Here is an 18158-nt window from a genome sequence, read left to right as displayed (position 1 = left end):
TCTGCCAAAATTGAATGAATTCACTCCCAAAAAGCACCTAGCTCTCCTTTTTCCAAATGGGATCTAAACACATTTCCCCCCATTGGGATGAATGAAAATAGAAACCATCATTAATACACACAGGTTGTTTTTTTTTTTTTTTAAGCAGTCTTGCACACTGATGCTTGATGTTTAACGCAAGGCCGTGTAATTATCATGCTCTATTTGTGTGCATATGTGCACTCCCACAGTCGTGTGTGTGTGTGTGTGTTTAATTACTTGTATCCCCTTTAATTCAAAGCCTCCCCCTTTTCTTGTGTATCTGATAATATTAACAACTACAATAATAATCCACGCGCTGCTGTGCATGTAGTGTAAGCGTAGCTGGGAGGGGGCCGCAGTCTCGTAGCATCTGGTTGGCTGCTGGGCCGGTTTCCATGGTAACGTGTGTTTAGAAAAAAAAAAATAGCAGCTCAGTACAAAAGATTTTCCGATGATGTGTAATCCTCCTTTGAACAGGAAGTGGCACTTTACCTGCAGTTAAACAACACGTACTGAAAAATATACCGTATGTAAATATTGTTATATTAGCGTCACAGAGATAAGTGGAAAAAATAAGGGGGGGGGGGGGGGGTTCGCTACCGGAAAGGAAGTCAAAATAAATTAGTGTGTCCGTTGACAGGCACAAGTGCGTTTCCCGCCAAGGCGTTTTAAATTTGACATTTCAGTTCTTATTGGCGAATAATTGATGCATATTTTTTTGTGTGCGTGCGACTTGGCGGCGCTTCAAGCAGGAGATCTTAATCAGTTTCAACAATGAGCTCCCATGTGCTTCCTTGTTCAGTCAGTCCAAAAGTCATTATGCGAAGAATGGCGCCCTCTTGTGGACACAACTATTAGCGCGTCTAATTTAGTCAAGGAGGGGAAAAGCCAGTTCATTTTCAAGTATTTTGGGAGAAAAATAACATCTTGTTTCATGGCTTTCTCAAAAAAAAATACACTAAATGGAAAAATATGAAAAAATGTTGGTGTAGTGTAGTATGTTGCATTTTGTAGGGCCAGCTCGTAAGTTTGAAAATAGGATGTAGCTCAAATGTCAAGTTTGTGACGCAGGTGTGAAAAATTCAAATTGAAATGCTGTTTCTTGCGGTTGGCAACGCATGTAATCCCACGCTCTTGAACGCACCACGGGCACGAGAGCGGCGCGCGCGTCGGTTGGTGCGCTCACAAGTCACTCCGCTTGCTGTCAGACTCGCCACAAACCTCTTGTCGTCTTCACTAGGTTAGTTTGGACATTTATTTTGTTTACTCGTCATAAGAATAGTCAGCTTCATCTTTTTTTTTTTTTTTTTTTTTTTTTAATCCTTTTCTTCCATGCGCTCATTTCAATTCATTGAATTCGGTCTTGCAGGCGCACTGTATGGAGACTTACTCGCATGTGGTGAATAGAAATGCCTTTTTCCATGCTTCTCCACCCACATTGACCCCCGCGCCCCCCCCCCCCCCACCTGCCCCCACCTTTCCTCTCAACTTCAAAAAGCTGCGCCGCTTTCATGGTCCTGAGAGGAAAGGTCTCCGGCAGCAGTCACGCTGGCGCTCGACCTTTGCGTGTGGAGCACCCATTGGGGGGGGGGGGGGGGGGCACGCCGTAAACAACCCCACAAAATGTCACCTGACTTAGTGCCGTTGAGCAGTTCGAAGGCCCGCCTGCGTTGGAAGCGCCCACCGCTAACGGCTGCCTGCTTTGACATTGCCAGAGCCGCGTCGAAGGAGAAACGCGCAAGCGTTTCAAAGTGTCGAGTCGGCACGTCACCGGAGAGGAAGTGCGACGAGTTGAGAGGCGACAGGAAGTTGCGCTGCGAGTTTGGTGGGAGGACGCTCAACGTTGAGGAAAGTTGATCTCGCTGTGAAGGCGGCCCACTTCCTGTCGATGGCTAATTAGCCGCTTTAGCTTCTGGCTGTGCCGTTGACTTGGGTGCAAATGTTCACACCTCAACGTCTCACTTCCCTTTTTTCGCCGCGACCGCGCACACAATTTGGGCCCTCCCTCAAAACTTGCGATTTACATCCCCTACAAAACATTTTTATGCCTATTCGATCATTCGAGATGCGCTGCAGTTACAAAACTGTGATTCCAAAATAGCATTTTAAGATCATTAAAAATAAGTGACTTCAAATGTGATTTTGAAGAACTGCACCAGATTATTTCTACTAACGACCCAGGCTAAATTGAATATGAATGTTCCTCATGGACGTTTAGGATTTCAACTCTATTCATAGTGCCACACGCAGGCCTCGAATATCACACGCGTAATCTGGCGGTGGCTTGAGACATTCCACTTTTGGCGACAGCTGCCATCGGGGGAAACTAAAGCGAGATTTAAGCAAGATCATCTGCCGGTAGAACAGGAAAATTGCTCAACTCATTTGTTTTAAGATCAATGGAAAAGTCAAGTCGCAATACCGCTCCCAGATGTTTTTTTTTTTTTTTTTAAATGTTCCAAGCAAGTGATGAGTTGGCTTTCACTGTAATACATTACCACAAAGAAGGTTCTGCTGCTTCTGCATCAAACGTCTGCCGTGATGTCACATCTTCTTTCTCTTCCTCCCGTAGGTCCTCTGGAGGCCAACCTCCTCCGCCTCCTGCGCCACAGCCCGTCTCTCTCTCTCTCTCTCTCTCTCTCTCTCTCTCTCTCTCTGTCCGCGTCTCTCACGAAGGCAGCTCGCGGTCCGTGGAGGAAAGCCGCCGCGTCTCCCGGACGACCCCCCCCCCACGTCTGCCATGTCGCCCTTCCTGCGCATCGGTTTCTCCAACTTCGAGATGGAGCCGGGCCTGGAGTACCACGAGGAGGTGCTCAACCCCTATTGCGCCGTTTACATGAAGGAGGCCGTCGATACAGGTGGGACGCGCTTAAACGTGACTTCACCCCGTCGTCGGTTGTCGTACTGTTAGCGCGCAGGGTTGAAAACATCAAAAGATGGCTTCTGTCGCGCAAGTTTGGCTCTGGGCTGTGGAAATGTTTTGCGAGGGTTTTCATCATCGTGCAAAGTTCAGGGCGGCGACTGTTGCCGTGGTGATGTATGGAAATGCTGTCTGAGCGTCAGCTTGAGAATGAAGAAACACTTTATTTCTACCTGCTGGTCATTTTTGGAAGCAACCAAAGTCTTGCTTCGTCGTCTTTTCTAACGCAGCGCTGCAGTCGACTTGCCTGCAATACATGGGGGGAAAAAAAAAAAAAAAAAAATCTTCATCTTGCTTTTTCTGAGAAGAAGACAGGAAGTGACACGGCGTCACCTGCTCCGACAAATGACGGCACAGATGGCGGACTGACCATGAGCCGCGATGAAGACCACTTTGGGGGAGTTGAAAGCTTAGCGGGCTTTATAGTGCAGGCATGTGGGCGTTATGCAAGTGGATATATGCCATGTTATTATAACGCGCGGGGGCAAAAAAAAAAAAAAAAAAAAAATCCAATCCAGCAGATGTCAATGAGCGCCGATAAACACGCGGGTGTAGCAGGTGCAAGGTCAACGCTTTCGACGGCAAGCGAGCCAGCTTGTCGGTTTGGCTCACAATATTGACAATATTTTCCCACGACGACGACCAAAAAGTGTCATTGGGTTATGTCGGCTGAAAAAGAAAGTGGAGCAGCAACTTGTTGAAACACTCGAATCAGTTGCTATTCAATGTCAAGAAAATGTTTCAAAGGTCAAGGCCCTAAAACGGGATGACAAAACAAAGACGGCGTCTGCGTGTGCGTCTGAGTCCTCTCTCTCGCTCCCCCCCTCCCCTGCAGAAAAGGGCCAGGTGTACAAGCAGAAGAAGCCCACCATGTACCCCCCGTGGAGCACCACCTTTGACGCGCACGTGCACCGCGGGCGCGTCATGCACGTGGTGGTGAAGGACCGCACGGCCCAGCTCAAGTCGGAGGCCGCCGTGGAGCTGGACTCGCTGGCCGAGCGCTGCAAGAAGGACAACGGCAAGCTGGAGACGTGGGTGCGTGGGTGCGCGCGCGCGCGCGAGAGAGGCAAACTTTGATTTTTTTTTTCTTCATTTGTTGGGATGGATTTAAGGAATGTCGCAAATGACCTCACGTTGCCCACCCCCTAAACCAGGGATGGCCGCTCGATTGATTTACGAGGGGAATTCTAAACAACAAAATCACCTGTTTGTAGATTATTCTTAAAAAAAACATTTCAATGGGTGACTTTATTTCATACGTGGTCCACATTTCGATGTGACTTTGCCTCCCAAACGATGTTGTTTTTGCGTCTCAGTTGGACTTGAAGCCGCAGGGCCGCCTGCTCATGGAGGCCAGATACTACCTGGAGATAAGCGGTGAGTCATTTGCCGTTCAAACCCGCTCGTCGTTTGAATCGAGCCGGCGACGAGACGGACTCCACTTTTGTCGAAATGAACCGGGCTTCTCGTTTCAGACGCGGCGGGAAAGGCCGAGGGCGATTGCGAGCGCGAGGGTCTTTTCGCCCTCCACCCCCGGCGCGGCGCCATCAAACAGGCCAAAATCCACGAGGTCAAAGGTCACGAGTTCAGCGCCACCTTCTTCCCGCAGCCCACCTTCTGCTCCGTCTGCAAAGAGTTTGTGTGGTGCGCCCGCCGCCGGCCTCTTCTCGCCCGTCCTTCCTCTTTTACGCCATCCCTCTTGAACGCCCGTGTTTTTTCGCCAGGGGTCTTAACAAGCAAGGTTACCAGTGCAGACGTGAGTGTGCCTCGATTTTTCACGAGTGCGCCTCGATTCTTCGCGTTTTGCGCCCGGTCGCCCGCCTCACTTGCTCCCCCTTGTGTGCGCGGCGCAGAGTGCAACGCGGCCATCCACAAGAAATGCATCGACAAGGTCATCGCCAAGTGCACGGGCTCGGCCGTCAACAGCAAGGAAACCATGGTGACCGACGCATCCGATCGGCGACGCTGGCGCGCCGGGCGTCCGACTTGCGAGCATGCGTGTGTTTCAGATCCACAAGGAGCGCTTCAAGATCGACATGCCGCACCGGTTCAAAGTGTACAACTACAAGAGCCCCACCTTCTGCGAGCACTGCGGGACCCTCCTGTGGGGGCTGGCCAAGCAGGGGCTCAAGTGTGAGGGTGAGGAAGGGACTCTGAGGCGTGGGCGTCAGGGCGTGGAAAGGTGCGCTTCGCCCCACCCCACGCGCCCGCTCACCCGCCTTTGCTGTCCGCGGGCAGAGTGCGGCATGAACGTCCACCACAAGTGCCAGAGGAAAGTGGCCAACCTGTGCGGGGTCAACCAGAAGCTGATGGCCGAAGCGCTGGCCGTCATCGAGAGCAGACAGCAGGTGGGAGAAACTTCCGCTCGGCCCGCCGACGTCGCAGAGTGTCACCCGTCCTCCTCCCAGGCCAGGAGCGCCGGAGAGGGCGACGCGGCGGGTCGGGAAGGTCCCGTCGGCGACGACCGGCCGGGAACGGCCCGGCCGAGTGCGCCTGAGACTTCGGCGACGCCCGAGGGTCGAGGTACTCGATTTAATACGCTTGTAGTCCTGCGGGGGGGGGGCGCTCTTGAGCGTGTTCCGGCCTTGCCGTAGAGGTGCAGGGTGTTTCCTGGGAGGGGCCCGCGCTCGCCGACAAGCCGGCGGCGGAAGCGTCGGAGGAGGAGGAGGAGGACTATCTTTACGATTTCCCTTCGCGGGATCAGCCCAAGTTCTCCATCGACGACTTTGTCCTGCACAAGATGCTCGGCAAGGGCAGCTTTGGCAAGGTGAAGACAACAACAAAACAACCCCCCCCAAAAAAATTTTTTTTTTCAAACTGCCTTACCTTAGTGACTGCTTTTTTTTTTTTTTTTTTTAGGTGTTTTTAGCCGAGCTGAAAAGGAGCGCTCAGTTTTTCGCCATCAAGGCTCTGAAGAAGGACGTGGTTCTGATGGACGACGACGTGGAGTGCACCATGGTGGAGAGGCGGGTCCTCTCTTTGGCCTGGGAAAACCCCTTCCTCACGCACCTGCACTGCAGCTTCCAGACAAAGGTAAGCCTTCTCCCCGCTCCGATGCGATCCAAACCGAGTTCAAGCCGCGCCCCCCTCCCCCCAGGAGAACCTGTTCTTCGTGATGGAGTACCTGAACGGCGGCGACCTCATGTTCCACATCCAAAACTGCCACAAGTTCGACCTGCAGCGATCCACGTAGGCGCCCGCCCGCCCGCCCGCGCTTTTGCCGGGACGCCCCCTCACGCTTCCTCTCGCCCCGCAGCTTCTACGCCGCCGAGATCGTCTGCGGCCTTCAGTTCCTGCACTCCAGAGGAATCATCTACAGGTGCAAATAGATCAGGAATAGCCACCGCGCGCACGTGACACTCCAATGTTGCAATTGCCGCGTGCGCCTGCAGGGATCTGAAGCTGGACAACGTGCTGCTGGACTCCGAAGGACACATCAAGATCGCAGACTTCGGGATGTGCAAGGAGAAGATGTCGGGGGAGGCCAGGACGTCCACTTTCTGCGGCACGCCCGACTACATTGCTCCCGAGGTGACGATGACGACACGCAAAGTGGGGGGGGGAAAAAAAAAAAAAAAAACGATGATGATGATGATGACGACGATGGCCGCGCGCGTTCAGATCCTGCTGGGCCAGAAGTACAACAGCTCGGTGGACTGGTGGTCGTTCGGCGTCCTGCTGTACGAGATGCTCATCGGCCAGTCGCCCTTCCACGGCCGCGACGAGGAGGAGCTCTTCCAGTCCATCCGCACCGACAACCCGGCGTACCCCCGCTGGCTGACGCGCGACGCCAAGGACCTCCTGATCAAGGTGGGAGTCCCGCGCCGGTTGCGCCCCTGCCGTCTTCTCACCGCCGCCGCCCCGCAGCTGTTCGTCAGGGAGCCCGAGGAGCGGCTGGGAGTCAAGGGAGACATCAGGCTGCACCGCTTCTTTGGCGCCACCGACTGGAAGGCCCTGGAACAGCGCAAGGTGGCGCCGCCCTTCAAGCCCACCTCGGTAAGTTCGCTCGCCGACGTCACCCATCATTCGCACATCGGAGTCGTCGACGGGTTTCGCGCGGAAAGTGCTGCGGGTTTCCGTCCCGTCCGACTTGACGCGACGTACGCCTGTGCGCCCGCAGACGTCCCCCGGCGACTGCGGCAACTTCGACAAGGAGTTCATCAACGAGAAGCCGCGCCTGTCGGTCGCCGACCGGGTGCTGATGAACAGCGTGGACCAGGGCATGTTCCGCCATTTCTCCTTCGTCAATCCGGGCGCGGTTCGCGCGGCGGCCCGCCGATCCCCGCCGCCGACCGATCGGACTTGAAAGCGGTCCGCCTCGGGACGAAAAACACAGCGGGCGTGTCTCTTCGGCCGAGTAAGACAAAAACGGGTGGCTTATTTTGCCGTCCGCTTCAATGTCGCACACGTATTAGTCTTCATCGTCTATTGAATGTCTTTTGGCGTCGCAAGTGTTCTCGTCGGGATGCTCGAGTGCGCTCTTGTCGTAATTGATCGTCTTGTCTTGTTTGATGACCTCAGAAGCGTCGGTGGCGCTCGTCTCGTTGTGGGTAATAAAGCACGCGATGTCTACGACGCGTTTGTGGCAATTTCCCCCAGGCCTCAACGTTCTCATTTGATATTTTGTGAAAACGGGCACGTAGAGAGCAAAGGCGGGTGTTCAAAAGAGCTGCTGCGACTCGAAAAGAAACAGACACCAGTCAACTAATCTGATTACGATATCACCCCCCCCCCCCCCAAGTGAATTTGGTCATGTGGTCAAAGTTAAGTGCAGCTGTCTACGGGAACGCGAGGCCCAGTCGCCACTAAGTAGGACAACTGCTTGTCATACTTTCTTCCGATAGGGGGCGTCAGAGTACAACTAGAAAAGGGGTGCAAAAGTAGCCATAGAGTTCAAACAAAGTAGAATGCCATTTTAGTGTAATTGTATAGTTTTCGCTACTGGATTTGAACCAAATTAATCTATTTTGTGGTTTGAAAATATCAAAGAGCTCCTTCAAGAAAACTTTCAGTAAAAGATTTGATCCCAATCCGCCACTTAATCGCATAATATATATCAACTTTGAATACCCGAAATAAAAATCGTGGCTTCAACCTAAAACCAGTAATACACTCATTTTACCCAATTAGCATAATAAGGACTTCTTTATTATTTAATATTTCTTTTCGGATAACCAGGTTAGTGAAAAAGTTCAGCCTGAAATGTATCGCGTTGTTTGTAAATTGTTCGTCTAATTGGCGGAGACGTGAATTCTTCTTCCTTTTCTCTTTCGGCACCGTTTGATTAATCGAAATACATCAATGGAGCTAAACAATGGAGAACTCTATTTGTTTTTTGCATTCAAACTAGGCACAGAAAAAAGAAATCGAAATTCAACCCTTGCTGGAGTCGTTTATTTGCGTTTTCATTCCTCGCGTTTTCATTCCTCGTGGCGTTGAACAGTCGCGATGCAAGCATACACTACTCGACTTTCGGATGTTTTATCTTCTTGGCATGGAAACAAGTGGATGACTCGGAGTCGCGTGCGGGGCTGCATAGGCCAAGGAAAAGCTCTCGTTTGCTCTGCACTTTCCTCGGCCAAGCCGTTTCCAGGAGGCGACGCGGCGTGACCGACCGCTGCGTGGCAAAAAGTCGTCAGCGCCTCCTGGTGGTGGCGGCGCCGCCGCCGTTGCGGCTCAGCTGCGGGAAGCAGACGGCGGGCGTCCTGGACGTGGGGCCGTACAGACCCAAGTTTCGGGCGGCCGCAGACTTCCTGGGCATCTTGACGCAGGGGAACGGCGAGAAGACTTGCGGCTTTGCCGCGGAGGAGAAGGACGGCGTGGACGGCGAGGACGGCGAGGAGCTTTTGCGGAAGCCTCGAACGGGTGTGGAGGAAGCGGCACGGCGGCGGGCGGAGCTCGGCGGCGGCGTGGAAGGCGGCGTGGGGGAGGACGACGGCTCGGCGGACGTTAACGTGGAAACGGGAGAAGGTGACGGACTCAGAGTGGAAGGCGGAGAAAACGGGGGGCGGGTGATGGCGCGGAAAGGTCCGCGGGCGCCCTCGGAACTTGACGAGTCCTCCCGCCTGGCTGAAGATGGAAGAGCGGCACGGGCAGGCGGGGGATCCAAAGGCGGCTTTTGAGTTTTGTCCTCCAGGACCACGCGGCGCAGACGCACCTCCGCGTCTTGCACCTGTGCGCCGACGCTCTCCGCGGCGCCTTCGCAGTCGGGGGCCGCGCCCCCCTCGGCCACGGCCCCGTCTCGCCCTTTCCCGTCCACCTCGTCCATCTGCTGGGAATCTCCGAAGCCCAGCTCGGCCCGGGCCCGGGCCACGTTCCTGCGATGAGCTCGCACGTGAGCCCGCCAGGGAGAGCCGGCGCCGGAACTCGCCGATGACGCGCTGCCGTCGGAGGGACGAGAGCCGCGCCCCTGCCTGGCCGGGGAGCCCCGAGCGCGGGGCGGAGCGGCGGGACGGCACCCCCCCGCGAGCGTGGAGGCGATGCCGCGGGGTTTGCGACCCAGAAGCAGATGATTGATGGCGCTGCTGGAAGGGTTGAGTTGGGACGCCAGGACGCGGGTGGCGGGACACTTGTCTGCACGCGGGGAGAGACACGTTCAAATAAGCGGCGCAAACACTTTCCTGCCAAATTCATTCACCAGGAACGGAGCGATCCGTTTGTGAGACAGGAAGGAAAAGTCACAGAAAGGCATCGGGAAATGTCGCCGTGCAGATTGGGCCAAAAGGCGGGACGTTTTCAACGGATGACAACAGTCGAGGTCCAATGAAGTTCACCCGTGAAGTCCCCCCCCCCCCCCCCTCCCCAAAAGCGGAGTAGTGCCAATTTTTTGTGAGTTTGGCCAGCAGCGGAGAGCAGTTGTTTGTGCCAAATGCATTCAGGGCACAGAATGAGAGCAGATGGAGAAAAGTCAAGCGAGTGAAAGTGGCCGCCGTCGCAATCATCACGCCGCAAAAAGTCAAAGCCAAGCAAGATTTCAAATGTCGGACGAAGGCAAATATTCCAAAATCGCAAACGAGCATTTCACATGCATCGGGAATTTGGATGACTTCAAATTCCGAAATTGAGATTTTATGTTTCGGCAGTTGAAGGTGGTGCCTTTTTTTATTTTTTTATGTGCCAGGTCAAATTTTCGACAGTTTCTTAAGCCCGTGTTTGTTTGTCTTTTGTCGTATTTATTCTTTTTGCAGCGTAATGCGTCGTTTCAGACCCAAAAGCGTTCGTTTGCCGGCAATACCGTCAGTTTGGGGGCAGCCGTCACCGCGGCTGCGTTTGTTCTGCAGAAATCCAGGACTTGTGCTCATGTGAGCTCCTGCGAGTCACAAGGTGGCGTCAAACCCCCTCTTTTAAGCCCCGCCCCCGCGCCCCCGCCCCGCGGGCCCACCTGTGCGTATGCAGAGCTGCGCGGCCTGCTGCTGCTGCCGCCTCTTGATGCGGGCGTACTGCTTCTTGAGCGCGTGGATGTCGGTGCTCATGCGCTCCATCATCATGCCGTTGATGGCCGCCTGTTGCTCCGCCCTGGCTCCTCCCCCCACCGCGCCCGGACTCAGCTCGCCGATGTCGCCCTGCTCGGCTCGCTGGTCTGGACGCAAACGTTAGTCGTTCTCGTACTTTCGGATCACTACCCCCCGCCCCCCAAAAAAAAAAAAAAAAGTCAGCTGAAGGTGTCCGACCTTTGAGGTGCTTGTGGTATCGTTGTATCTCCGGCGCCAGCAGCCCCCCCAGCGGCCCCAAACAGCCGAGCGCCGACATCACCGCGTCTTCGTCGTCCGCTTCCGCCGTCTCCTCGTCGCTCTCCCGGCCGCTGACGACATGGCACGAAAGCGGATCACGACGTTCGTCACCTACCCGAGTTTATTTATTTATTTATTTCCTCCCACCTCATGTTGGGCTTGACCGAGGTGGGGAAGGGCGTGATGTTGTACGTGTATTTCTCCCTCAGCTCGGCCAGCTGAGGGAACGGAAACGCCGCCATGCCGTAAACCTCCTGGAAGACATTGTTGATCGGATGACCTCGAGATTGTGATTTGCAGCTCCTTTTTTTTTTTTTTACCTGTATGAGGTCAGGAGGATCGATGAGGTTGCGCTCCAGCATCTCCTGAGTCAGACAGCCCATGGTGCTGTAGAAGTCGTCGGCCGTCTGGCAATACAAAATCCTCCTGCAGGGAATTTGGATGTTGTGTTGAGGCGGGCGGCGCCGCCACCGCCGGCGCCGCCGCGAGCGCTGCACTCACTCTCCCAGCCGCTCCCAGATGGCGAGGGCCACGCGGAACAGCACCTCGGAGCCCTCGAAGAACACCGAGTCCCAAATCTTGAGCACGGTGGGCGCCGGCAAGCACGTGGCGAACATGGTGAGGAACCACTGCATGGTGAACACGTTGGTCAGCGGCGGCTCGTAGCTGCCTGCCGGAAGAGCGCGCGGAGACACGTTTGGCCTCGCGAAACCAAATCCAGAGCCAAGCGACCGAGCGCCGCCATCTCATACCTCCCGCCTCCTTATTGGCCGCCCTCTGGAGGTGGTGCAGGTGTTGGGACAGGCGGGGGAGCTTGACGCGCAGCAGGTCTCGGAACACCGCCATGTCCACTGGCGGAGACAACGCGCGGGTCATGTGACACGCGTGCTACATCCAGTCTGAAGAAGTTCTTCCGTGGGGAAAAAAAAAAAAAGGAAAAAAAAACTCCGTGCCCGTGTACCTGACAGCGCACGGAGGTTGTTGGCAAAGTAGCTCTCGGGCAGCACTTTGTCAATCAGGTAGATCATGACCTGCGGATGACATGGTCGTCAGGAAGGTGTGTGGAGGAAGAAGCGGGGAGCGTCAAGGTCACCTTGAGCGCGTCGCTCTCGTCTCCCTGCGTCACCGCCAGGATGAGCGCGGCCAGCACGTTGAAGCCTTGGCAGTAGCCCACCGCCTTGTTCCAGCGGGCGTAGGCCAGCAGAACCCGCTTCAGGACCACCCGGTCCTGCTCCCCCTCCTGGCCGCAGTAGGAACTGCAGCCTGTCCTGTGCAGGTCCTGCAAGGTAAGATGCGCAAATGTGTCAGAGATCAGCATCGGCGGACTGTTGCCAGGCAAGATCCTCGGCGGCGGCGGCGGCCACCTTGACGATCTGGATGCCCAGCGAGTCGTCGTCCGGGTTGCTGCGCTCGTTGAAGGCGAAACGGAGCGTCTTGTCCCAGTCGATGGAGATGCTGTGCAGGTATTGGTCGGCCAGCGTCAGCCACACCTACGCGCACACGCAAAGGTGAGTCGCGCACGTCGCCGACGGGACGCTTCGTGTGCACGCGACTCACCCGCTTCCGCCATTCTTTGGGAACGCCGGTGGGAAGTCTGGCCACAGCTTTCAGGGCGTCGTACCACTGCGGCACACAAAACGCCACACTCGAAAAAGTCCGACTGGGATGAATATTGATTCAAGAATGAGCTGGATTGTTATATTAGCTTGATCTAATCAAATTCTAATCATTCTACTCATCTTTGTGACCGACTTAAATCAATAAGAGTCACTTTGTTGCCCCTTTTTTTTTTTTAGCAAACAAGCGGTCACGTTAGCATAAATGTGCAGTAATTAGCAAAGACCGAATTGAGGCAACTGGACTCTGCTTGTTGGTTTTTGTTTTACCAAAACATAACAACATAATTTGTGCAATTAGGTTGACCGAATGTATGTTTGTTTGCAGGAGTTTTGACCTGCTGGAATCCATTCTTGCCAATCGAAGGTTCAATGGTGAACTTCAGCCTTGTGTCCACTCCTGTCAACACAAACAATCCCAGGTGAAGTTTGACTTTTTTTTTTTTTACTCATTAGCACGCGTAGCTAAAATAAAGCCCACGAATATGAAAGCTGATAAGTATTTAAAAAAAAAGTTAACGTGGGGGTAACGAAATCTAAGACGAAAACGTTGCTGTTGGCCTGTTTGCGCGTGCGCACAAAACCCGGAAGTGTCGCTGTCCCTTTGCGTCGCGGTGCTGAATATTAAAATTGACATTTAAAGCCAACCCGAATCACCAAGGACTGATATTTAAAGAGGCGGAAATCAAGACGTAGATAAGATTGCGCTCCGCGAGGGTGATTTCGTCTAATCGATCTTGGATTGACCCTCCAAAAGTGGGACAACCTGCTTGACTGGCCTCGTCCGCTCGCTCCTCGCTATTATTTTTGTCGGCCATTCCCGTTATCAAGCCCGAGCTGTCTTTCTTGTTGACTTGTTTCCCCTACGCTTGCTCGCAGCAGCTCCAAGAGAGGATTAACGAACGCCGAATCCACGCCCACTTCGCTTGTCAATCACGCGCGCAGATTAACGCCATGACATTAGCCCGCACGTCTCATTTGGTGAAATTTCCACACAGGACAAAAACTTTGCAGTGAGTAGGTACTGAGATGAATGATTCTCTCCTGGCTAAAATCTAGCGAATGTTTTTTTTTTTCTTTCATTGTACAAGTGCAAGCAGTCGTCTCTGCTTGGTTTTGGTGACGTCACGGCAGCGTTTACTCTCGGCAAACACGACCGAGGCGCGCGTCACCTGGCTCGAGCGTGCACAGCAGCCTGGGCGCGCTCCTGGAGATGCCGTTGCGCTTCCTCAGCACGCTGCTGATGATATTGCCGACCCCGCCCGACGCCTGCTGCTGCTGCTGCCGCCGCCGCTGCTGCTGCTGCTGCTGCTGCCGCTGGCGGCCGCCCGCCTGCCGCATGCTGAGCCCCGAACAAGTCAGCTCATGATGGGATCGCGGCGACTCGAGCTCACGTCACAGAAAAAAAAAAAAAAAAGATCTTTTAGATCCCCAAATGTCCGGGTTGGAACCGTCAAAAGGTAGAGCGCTCCCGCTACGGATGATGCTCATCACCTCTTCCTCATCCTTTTTTTTTTTCACGTCATCAGGAGGCGGTGCAAGGATGCAGGAAGCAGCAGCAGCAGCAGCAGCAAAAGGAGGAGGAGCAAATGCACCACCAGGGTGAGTTCATCCCATTTGTTTAAGGAGGTTATTATAAAAAATTTTAAAAAAGACCCACCAATTGGGGCAAAGGGAATGTAATTTGGTATTTTAATGTGTTTGAACAGATGCATACTGACTAACAAACTTCCTTTATAATAATAATGCTCAGTTTATATTGGGAAGTTTTGTACGGATTTTCATTCAATTTTTGAACGACATCATAATAGAGTAAATGTTTATTATATGGTTGTTGTTGCATTACCCCAGAAAAAGCACCAGCTCCACAAATACTAAATGAGTTTTAGTTTTGCAGGTTCGCAGTAAATCATTGACTTGACAACCCACCAATCGGTTGTTATTCCTCGGGCGCAGGGTTAGTTTCTTGCAAATCAAATTACAGGCAGCAGAGACTACTGCCGATGACAAGTAACTGTTTTTTTTTTTTTTAAACTGCAAACTAACCCCTTTCATATGTTCACCCAAGTATACAAATAGTAACATATAGATTTTGATTTTCCTGACGAGTTGTTGTTAAGTGCAACATTGCAACCGGCAGACTTTCTATTGCTTCATCACTCTGTGCGCGTTTGCGTTGATGTCCTAAATTGTCTCGAACGGCTCCATTCTGAACTGCTCTGATCAAGATGATGGCGATGAACGTTTCTTACGTCGTTTCTTGGAGACGGCTTGAAGGCAGGCGGTGATGATGTCGTAGTTCTTTTGCAATTTGTGCCCCAGTCGGTCTCGCCGCCTCAGCTGGCGAATCAGCTTGGCCGACTGGACGCTCGTGCGGTACTTGACCTCCTGGATGATGGCGCGGAGCTCTTTGGGCTCTGTAATGAATCACGGCTCTGTCCAAAAAGTTTCTTTGTTTTTATAATTTTTTGTTTTCCAACAGTCAACGTGGCGAACACGTTTTGGAATTGAAGCAAGATGCGTTTCTCAGTTCAGTCCCCAGGCCAGCAGGGGGCAGCAGAGAGGATCAAAACAATCAGTTGCCTTGTCATGTGATCATCGTGATGGTGACTAGGCTGCGGGGGTGAGCAAGCTCAGGATGTCCAAAGCTGGGTGTTGACGCTCAGCATTGTTTAACTTGACCGGGGGGCAAAGGACTGGTGGGCAAAACGCGACAACGCCCCCCCGGCCCCGCCCCACACAAAAGAATGTCAACTGTCAACATGCCCATGAACGTTTAGCCATGTCTTAAATGTTTTTCATGACAGATTGGCTCCTTGAATCTGATCCGTGAACAAATTAAAAGTGAAAGAAAACATCTCTATCTGCTGAGCTAGCACCCCCTGCTGGTGAGGAAATTGTTGACGTGAATCCAATTCTTTTTCTGTGTGCATGGCCAAATCCTCATTCTGGTGTCTTGTTATGATCACTTTGCATTGCTTGTGTGTGTTATCTTCAACTCAATTATTCAAATGTACGACGATATCATAAAAGCAATAGTTGTAGACTTTTTAACTGAGCTTGAATACTCTACTTGAGTTCAAAACATGAAATAAAAATAGCACTCAATTCCGGTGACGCGGTTTCGCCGCGACTCTAATGTGATGCAAAGAGGATTATTGAGGGCCACATGCAGGCCACCTGCATGCCCGAGTCTTGTCGCTCACCTTTGCGGGCCAAATAATTGACCTGGTGCCTCCTGGTGTGTTTCTCCTGCAGCTCCTGCAGGAATCCGGAGCCGGCGTTGCAGCGGCCCTGGAACGCATCCGGGCCGGACGCCTCGGTGGAGCTATCCCAGCTGTCTACGTTCCTTCTGCCGCTGTACGTGTCGTACAGCTCCACCAACAGGCAGTCCACGATGGACGCCCTCGGGGTGGCCGCGTCGGGGTCGCTGTCCGTGGCCGGCGGCGGCGGCGGCGGCGTGGCTGACGCCGGCCGCGAGCCACCGGGGGAGCCGTCCGGACCGATCCACCGCTGGAAGCCGGAGAAGTCGTCCGAGCTCACTAAATCGTCGCATATGGCAACTCCCCAAAGTTGCACCTCGGACGCCATGGCTGAGCACACGGGAAGTTTCTCCAAGTGTTTTGTGCACGCGGAATTGAAGTTTGGCTCAAGTTGCGGGCTCGGCGGACGGGAGGTGGTGCATGGCTGCACGCGTGGCTCCGTGCGAACGCGCAGGGAAGACGGGAGCGTTCGGGGCTCGAGACGGACACTTTTCACGCTTGCCTTCCTTGCTTCCTTCCTCGCTTCCTTCCTCGATATTTGAGGTCCCACGCAATTGGCCGGCCCACTTTCGGCCGAACGAACTCTGCCAAAGTTCGGCCGGCACGACAGGTGCGACGGCTTTGGACGACCAATCGGAGGCCAGATCCCAAAAAAACACAAAAGCCACCATTCCGGTTGGCCACGTTGTCGTTTCTGGCTTTAAATGGCGTCGATGTGTTCTTTGAAAGACTTCAAATTCGTCCACGAGTGACTTTGGGAATACAAGTTTAAACAGCGTGAACCCCGTGAAGCCAAGGAATTACATTTTAAAGTTATGAATGGTGTGCATTCATCCAACGACTTTGTTTGGCAACGATTTGATATTGAAACAAGTCACTCTTTCTTTGTGGTGAAGTGGAAACGACTGTACATTTGTTTTTTTCATTGTGTGTGGTCACAGACGTTATGGACTGATATGATTGGATTCATCCGAATGTTTTTCAATTGAGGGAATTTTCTGTAGGAGACGTTTCCTTTGGTGTTTTAAAAAATACAAATAATGACTATGTAGTAAACACTGTTCTTATCCGTGGCAAATTTTTTTCGACACAAATGTAAAATTTTGAAGGTGAAACCAAATTTATTGTATTTTTCACAAGGAGTTTGTTTATTTTCGAAGAGCCTGAAAGGTCCGTGTCTCTTTTGGTAGATATTAAAAATTGAAAAACGACTCGTTATTTGATTTTCGTTTTAATATCAAACTACCAGAATTGAAATACAACCAGTTTGGTGTCTGGAACGAGTAAGACAATGTCTCGAATCAGTTTGATGTTCGATTTTTAATTCTAAAACGAAAATAGAATATATCACGAGATACAAATCGAAATACGGCCCATACATTGGTTTGAGATACCCGGAAGTTGTCACCGAAAGCATTTCTCCTAGTGACCAGGAGATGGCGACAGCGTAGCGCCTGAAGGCGATATCGTCAACTGTATTGTAACCTGGAGAAAAGTGTTGGTTTCCTCTGTTAAAGCAATTAAATAATAATATCAGAAATAATTTTAGAAAATGGTAATCATAAACTCATGAAACAGGCCTGGACAAAAATGGTGGTAGTCAGAGAAAGATTGAAAATAATCTGACCATATGGACATGTTCAAGCAATGTGTCGTTGAATTAGCATCACGGATGTCTTCCAACTTGTAAGCAGTCAGTTGGCCAACATTTTCGGGCATACATACTCCACTACAACCATGCGGAAAGACCAACATTCTAACCTGGATGATGAAGGATCCAACAGTGTGATAACGTACGCATATGCTCCACTACCCAAATAAATAAATACATTTTTATAAATAAGTATGTATGTATGCATGTATGTACGTATGCATGCTTTCATGGATGACTAGGGAAATCATAATGTATTAATTCACATTTAACTGTAAATCAGAGGATTTTAACTATTTTTTTTATTTATTTATTTATAAAAATGCCAACCACTCCGTACTGGCGTGTGGTTCACTTTCATATTTGCGGCATGAAATTGAGGCACGAATTTACACGCTAAACCAAAGCCGTCATCGTGACAGCTCGGTCACAGGGTGGCGCTAGTGCGCATAGCGCCGTTGAACAGGCAAAAGAAGAAGAGTGGCGGACGCGGACCGCGCCACCTATTTTCAGGTAAGTGAGCACGAGAGCGAATGTTTGTCGTTTGTTGGACACGACAGCGTTTGACGTTTGAGCACAGCGCGTCACAATTCACTTCTTTGCACGATTTAGCAGCGCCGTTGAACGAGATGAAGAAAACGCTTGGCGAACTGGCGTCAGGCCCGCAGGTCAATTGGCGACAGGTGTGCACGACGGGAATCATCGCCTACGGTCCGCAGGTGAGGCAAGATGGCGGCCGTGAACATACGAGCAAATGTTTGTCATTTCTCTCACTGGCATTTTGCTTGTTGCAGGATTTTTTTGTACACTTGAGGGACGCAACGGCGGTTGAGGTTTGAACTCGGCACGTCATAATTCGCATGATTTAGCAGCGCCATTGAACAGGCAAAAGAAAAAAATGGCTTGGACTGGTGCACATGACGGCAGGCCTGCAAGTCAATTGGCGACAGGCGTGCA

At 52.3% G+C, this 18158-nt stretch overlaps 2 protein-coding genes across 10 annotated transcripts; one reads left to right on the top strand and one right to left on the bottom strand.

Moving 5' to 3' along the window:
* The first annotated feature begins 1156 nt into the window (after positions 1 to 1156).
* prkcq (protein kinase C, theta) lies at positions 1157 to 16761 on the top strand. 5 transcript variants are annotated; one of them, XM_086021685.1, is made up of 22 exons: positions 1157 to 1261; positions 2594 to 2879; positions 3777 to 3976; positions 4258 to 4318; positions 4417 to 4585; positions 4666 to 4697; positions 4795 to 4880; positions 4951 to 5080; positions 5180 to 5289; positions 5350 to 5464; positions 5536 to 5708; positions 5801 to 5974; positions 6039 to 6130; positions 6198 to 6260; positions 6334 to 6472; positions 6563 to 6751; positions 6809 to 6937; positions 7062 to 12179; positions 12616 to 12709; positions 13379 to 13747; positions 13817 to 13889; positions 15546 to 16761. In XM_086021685.1, the coding sequence occupies exons 2-18, from the start codon at positions 2762 to 2764 to the stop codon at positions 7245 to 7247; spliced, it is 2166 nt and encodes a 721-aa protein (XP_085877811.1). In that variant the 5' UTR covers positions 1157 to 1261; positions 2594 to 2761; the 3' UTR covers positions 7248 to 12179; positions 12616 to 12709; positions 13379 to 13747; positions 13817 to 13889; positions 15546 to 16761. The 5 variants fall into 5 exon arrangements, with proteins under 5 accessions (XP_085877811.1, XP_085877808.1, XP_085877809.1 ...); XM_086021682.1 differs by lacking the exon at positions 1157 to 1261 and adding an exon at positions 14770 to 15175 and having other exon boundaries at positions 2661 to 2879; XM_086021683.1 differs by lacking the exons at positions 1157 to 1261; positions 13379 to 13747 and adding an exon at positions 14770 to 15175 and having other exon boundaries at positions 2661 to 2879.
* Positions 8317 to 16211, bottom strand: tbc1d30 (TBC1 domain family, member 30). 5 transcript variants are annotated; one of them, XM_086021667.1, is made up of 15 exons: positions 15494 to 16211; positions 14540 to 14704; positions 12626 to 12687; positions 12229 to 12294; positions 12036 to 12161; positions 11765 to 11950; positions 11633 to 11702; positions 11424 to 11522; positions 11173 to 11341; positions 10992 to 11097; positions 10819 to 10925; positions 10612 to 10742; positions 10323 to 10520; positions 10176 to 10250; positions 8317 to 9514 (listed from the first exon to the last, which is right to left on the bottom strand). In XM_086021667.1, exons 1-15 carry the CDS (start codon positions 15876 to 15878, stop codon positions 8577 to 8579), a joined length of 2883 nt encoding a protein of 960 aa, XP_085877793.1. In that variant the 5' UTR covers positions 15879 to 16211; the 3' UTR covers positions 8317 to 8576. The 5 variants fall into 5 exon arrangements, with proteins under 5 accessions (XP_085877793.1, XP_085877794.1, XP_085877795.1 ...); XM_086021668.1 differs by lacking the exon at positions 10176 to 10250; XM_086021669.1 differs by lacking the exons at positions 14540 to 14704; positions 15494 to 16211 and adding an exon at positions 13460 to 14529.
* Positions 16762 to 18158: the final 1397 nt, after the last annotated feature.

The sequence above is a fragment of the Filicampus tigris genome, chromosome 22, assembly GCF_054856515.1.
Source record: "Filicampus tigris isolate MCC_2025a chromosome 22, RoL_Ftig_1.0, whole genome shotgun sequence".
NCBI lineage: Eukaryota > Metazoa > Chordata > Actinopteri > Syngnathiformes > Syngnathidae > Filicampus > Filicampus tigris.
Note: the sequence above shows the minus strand (reverse complement) of the source record. Positions and strands in the feature narration are given on the sequence as shown.

Coding starts and splice junctions, on each gene's coding strand:
- tbc1d30 (XM_086021667.1), bottom strand. CDS start 15,878: ATGGCGTCCGAGGTGCAACTTTGGGGAGTTGCCATATGCGACGATTTA. Junction 11,098..11,172: donor ATCTGGGAGCGGCTGGGAGA/GTGAGTGCAGCG, acceptor AATTCCCTGCAG/GAGGATTTTGTATTGCCAGA. Junction 10,926..10,991: donor ATCCTCCTGACCTCATACAG/GTAAAAAAAAAA, acceptor AATGTCTTCCAG/GAGGTTTACGGCATGGCGGC.
- prkcq (XM_086021685.1), top strand. CDS start 2,762: ATGTCGCCCTTCCTGCGCATCGGTTTCTCCAACTTCGAGATGGAGCCG. Junction 5,465..5,535: donor GGCGACGCCCGAGGGTCGAG/GTACTCGATTTA, acceptor GCCTTGCCGTAG/AGGTGCAGGGTGTTTCCTGG. Junction 5,709..5,800: donor GCAAGGGCAGCTTTGGCAAG/GTGAAGACAACA, acceptor TTTTTTTTTTAG/GTGTTTTTAGCCGAGCTGAA.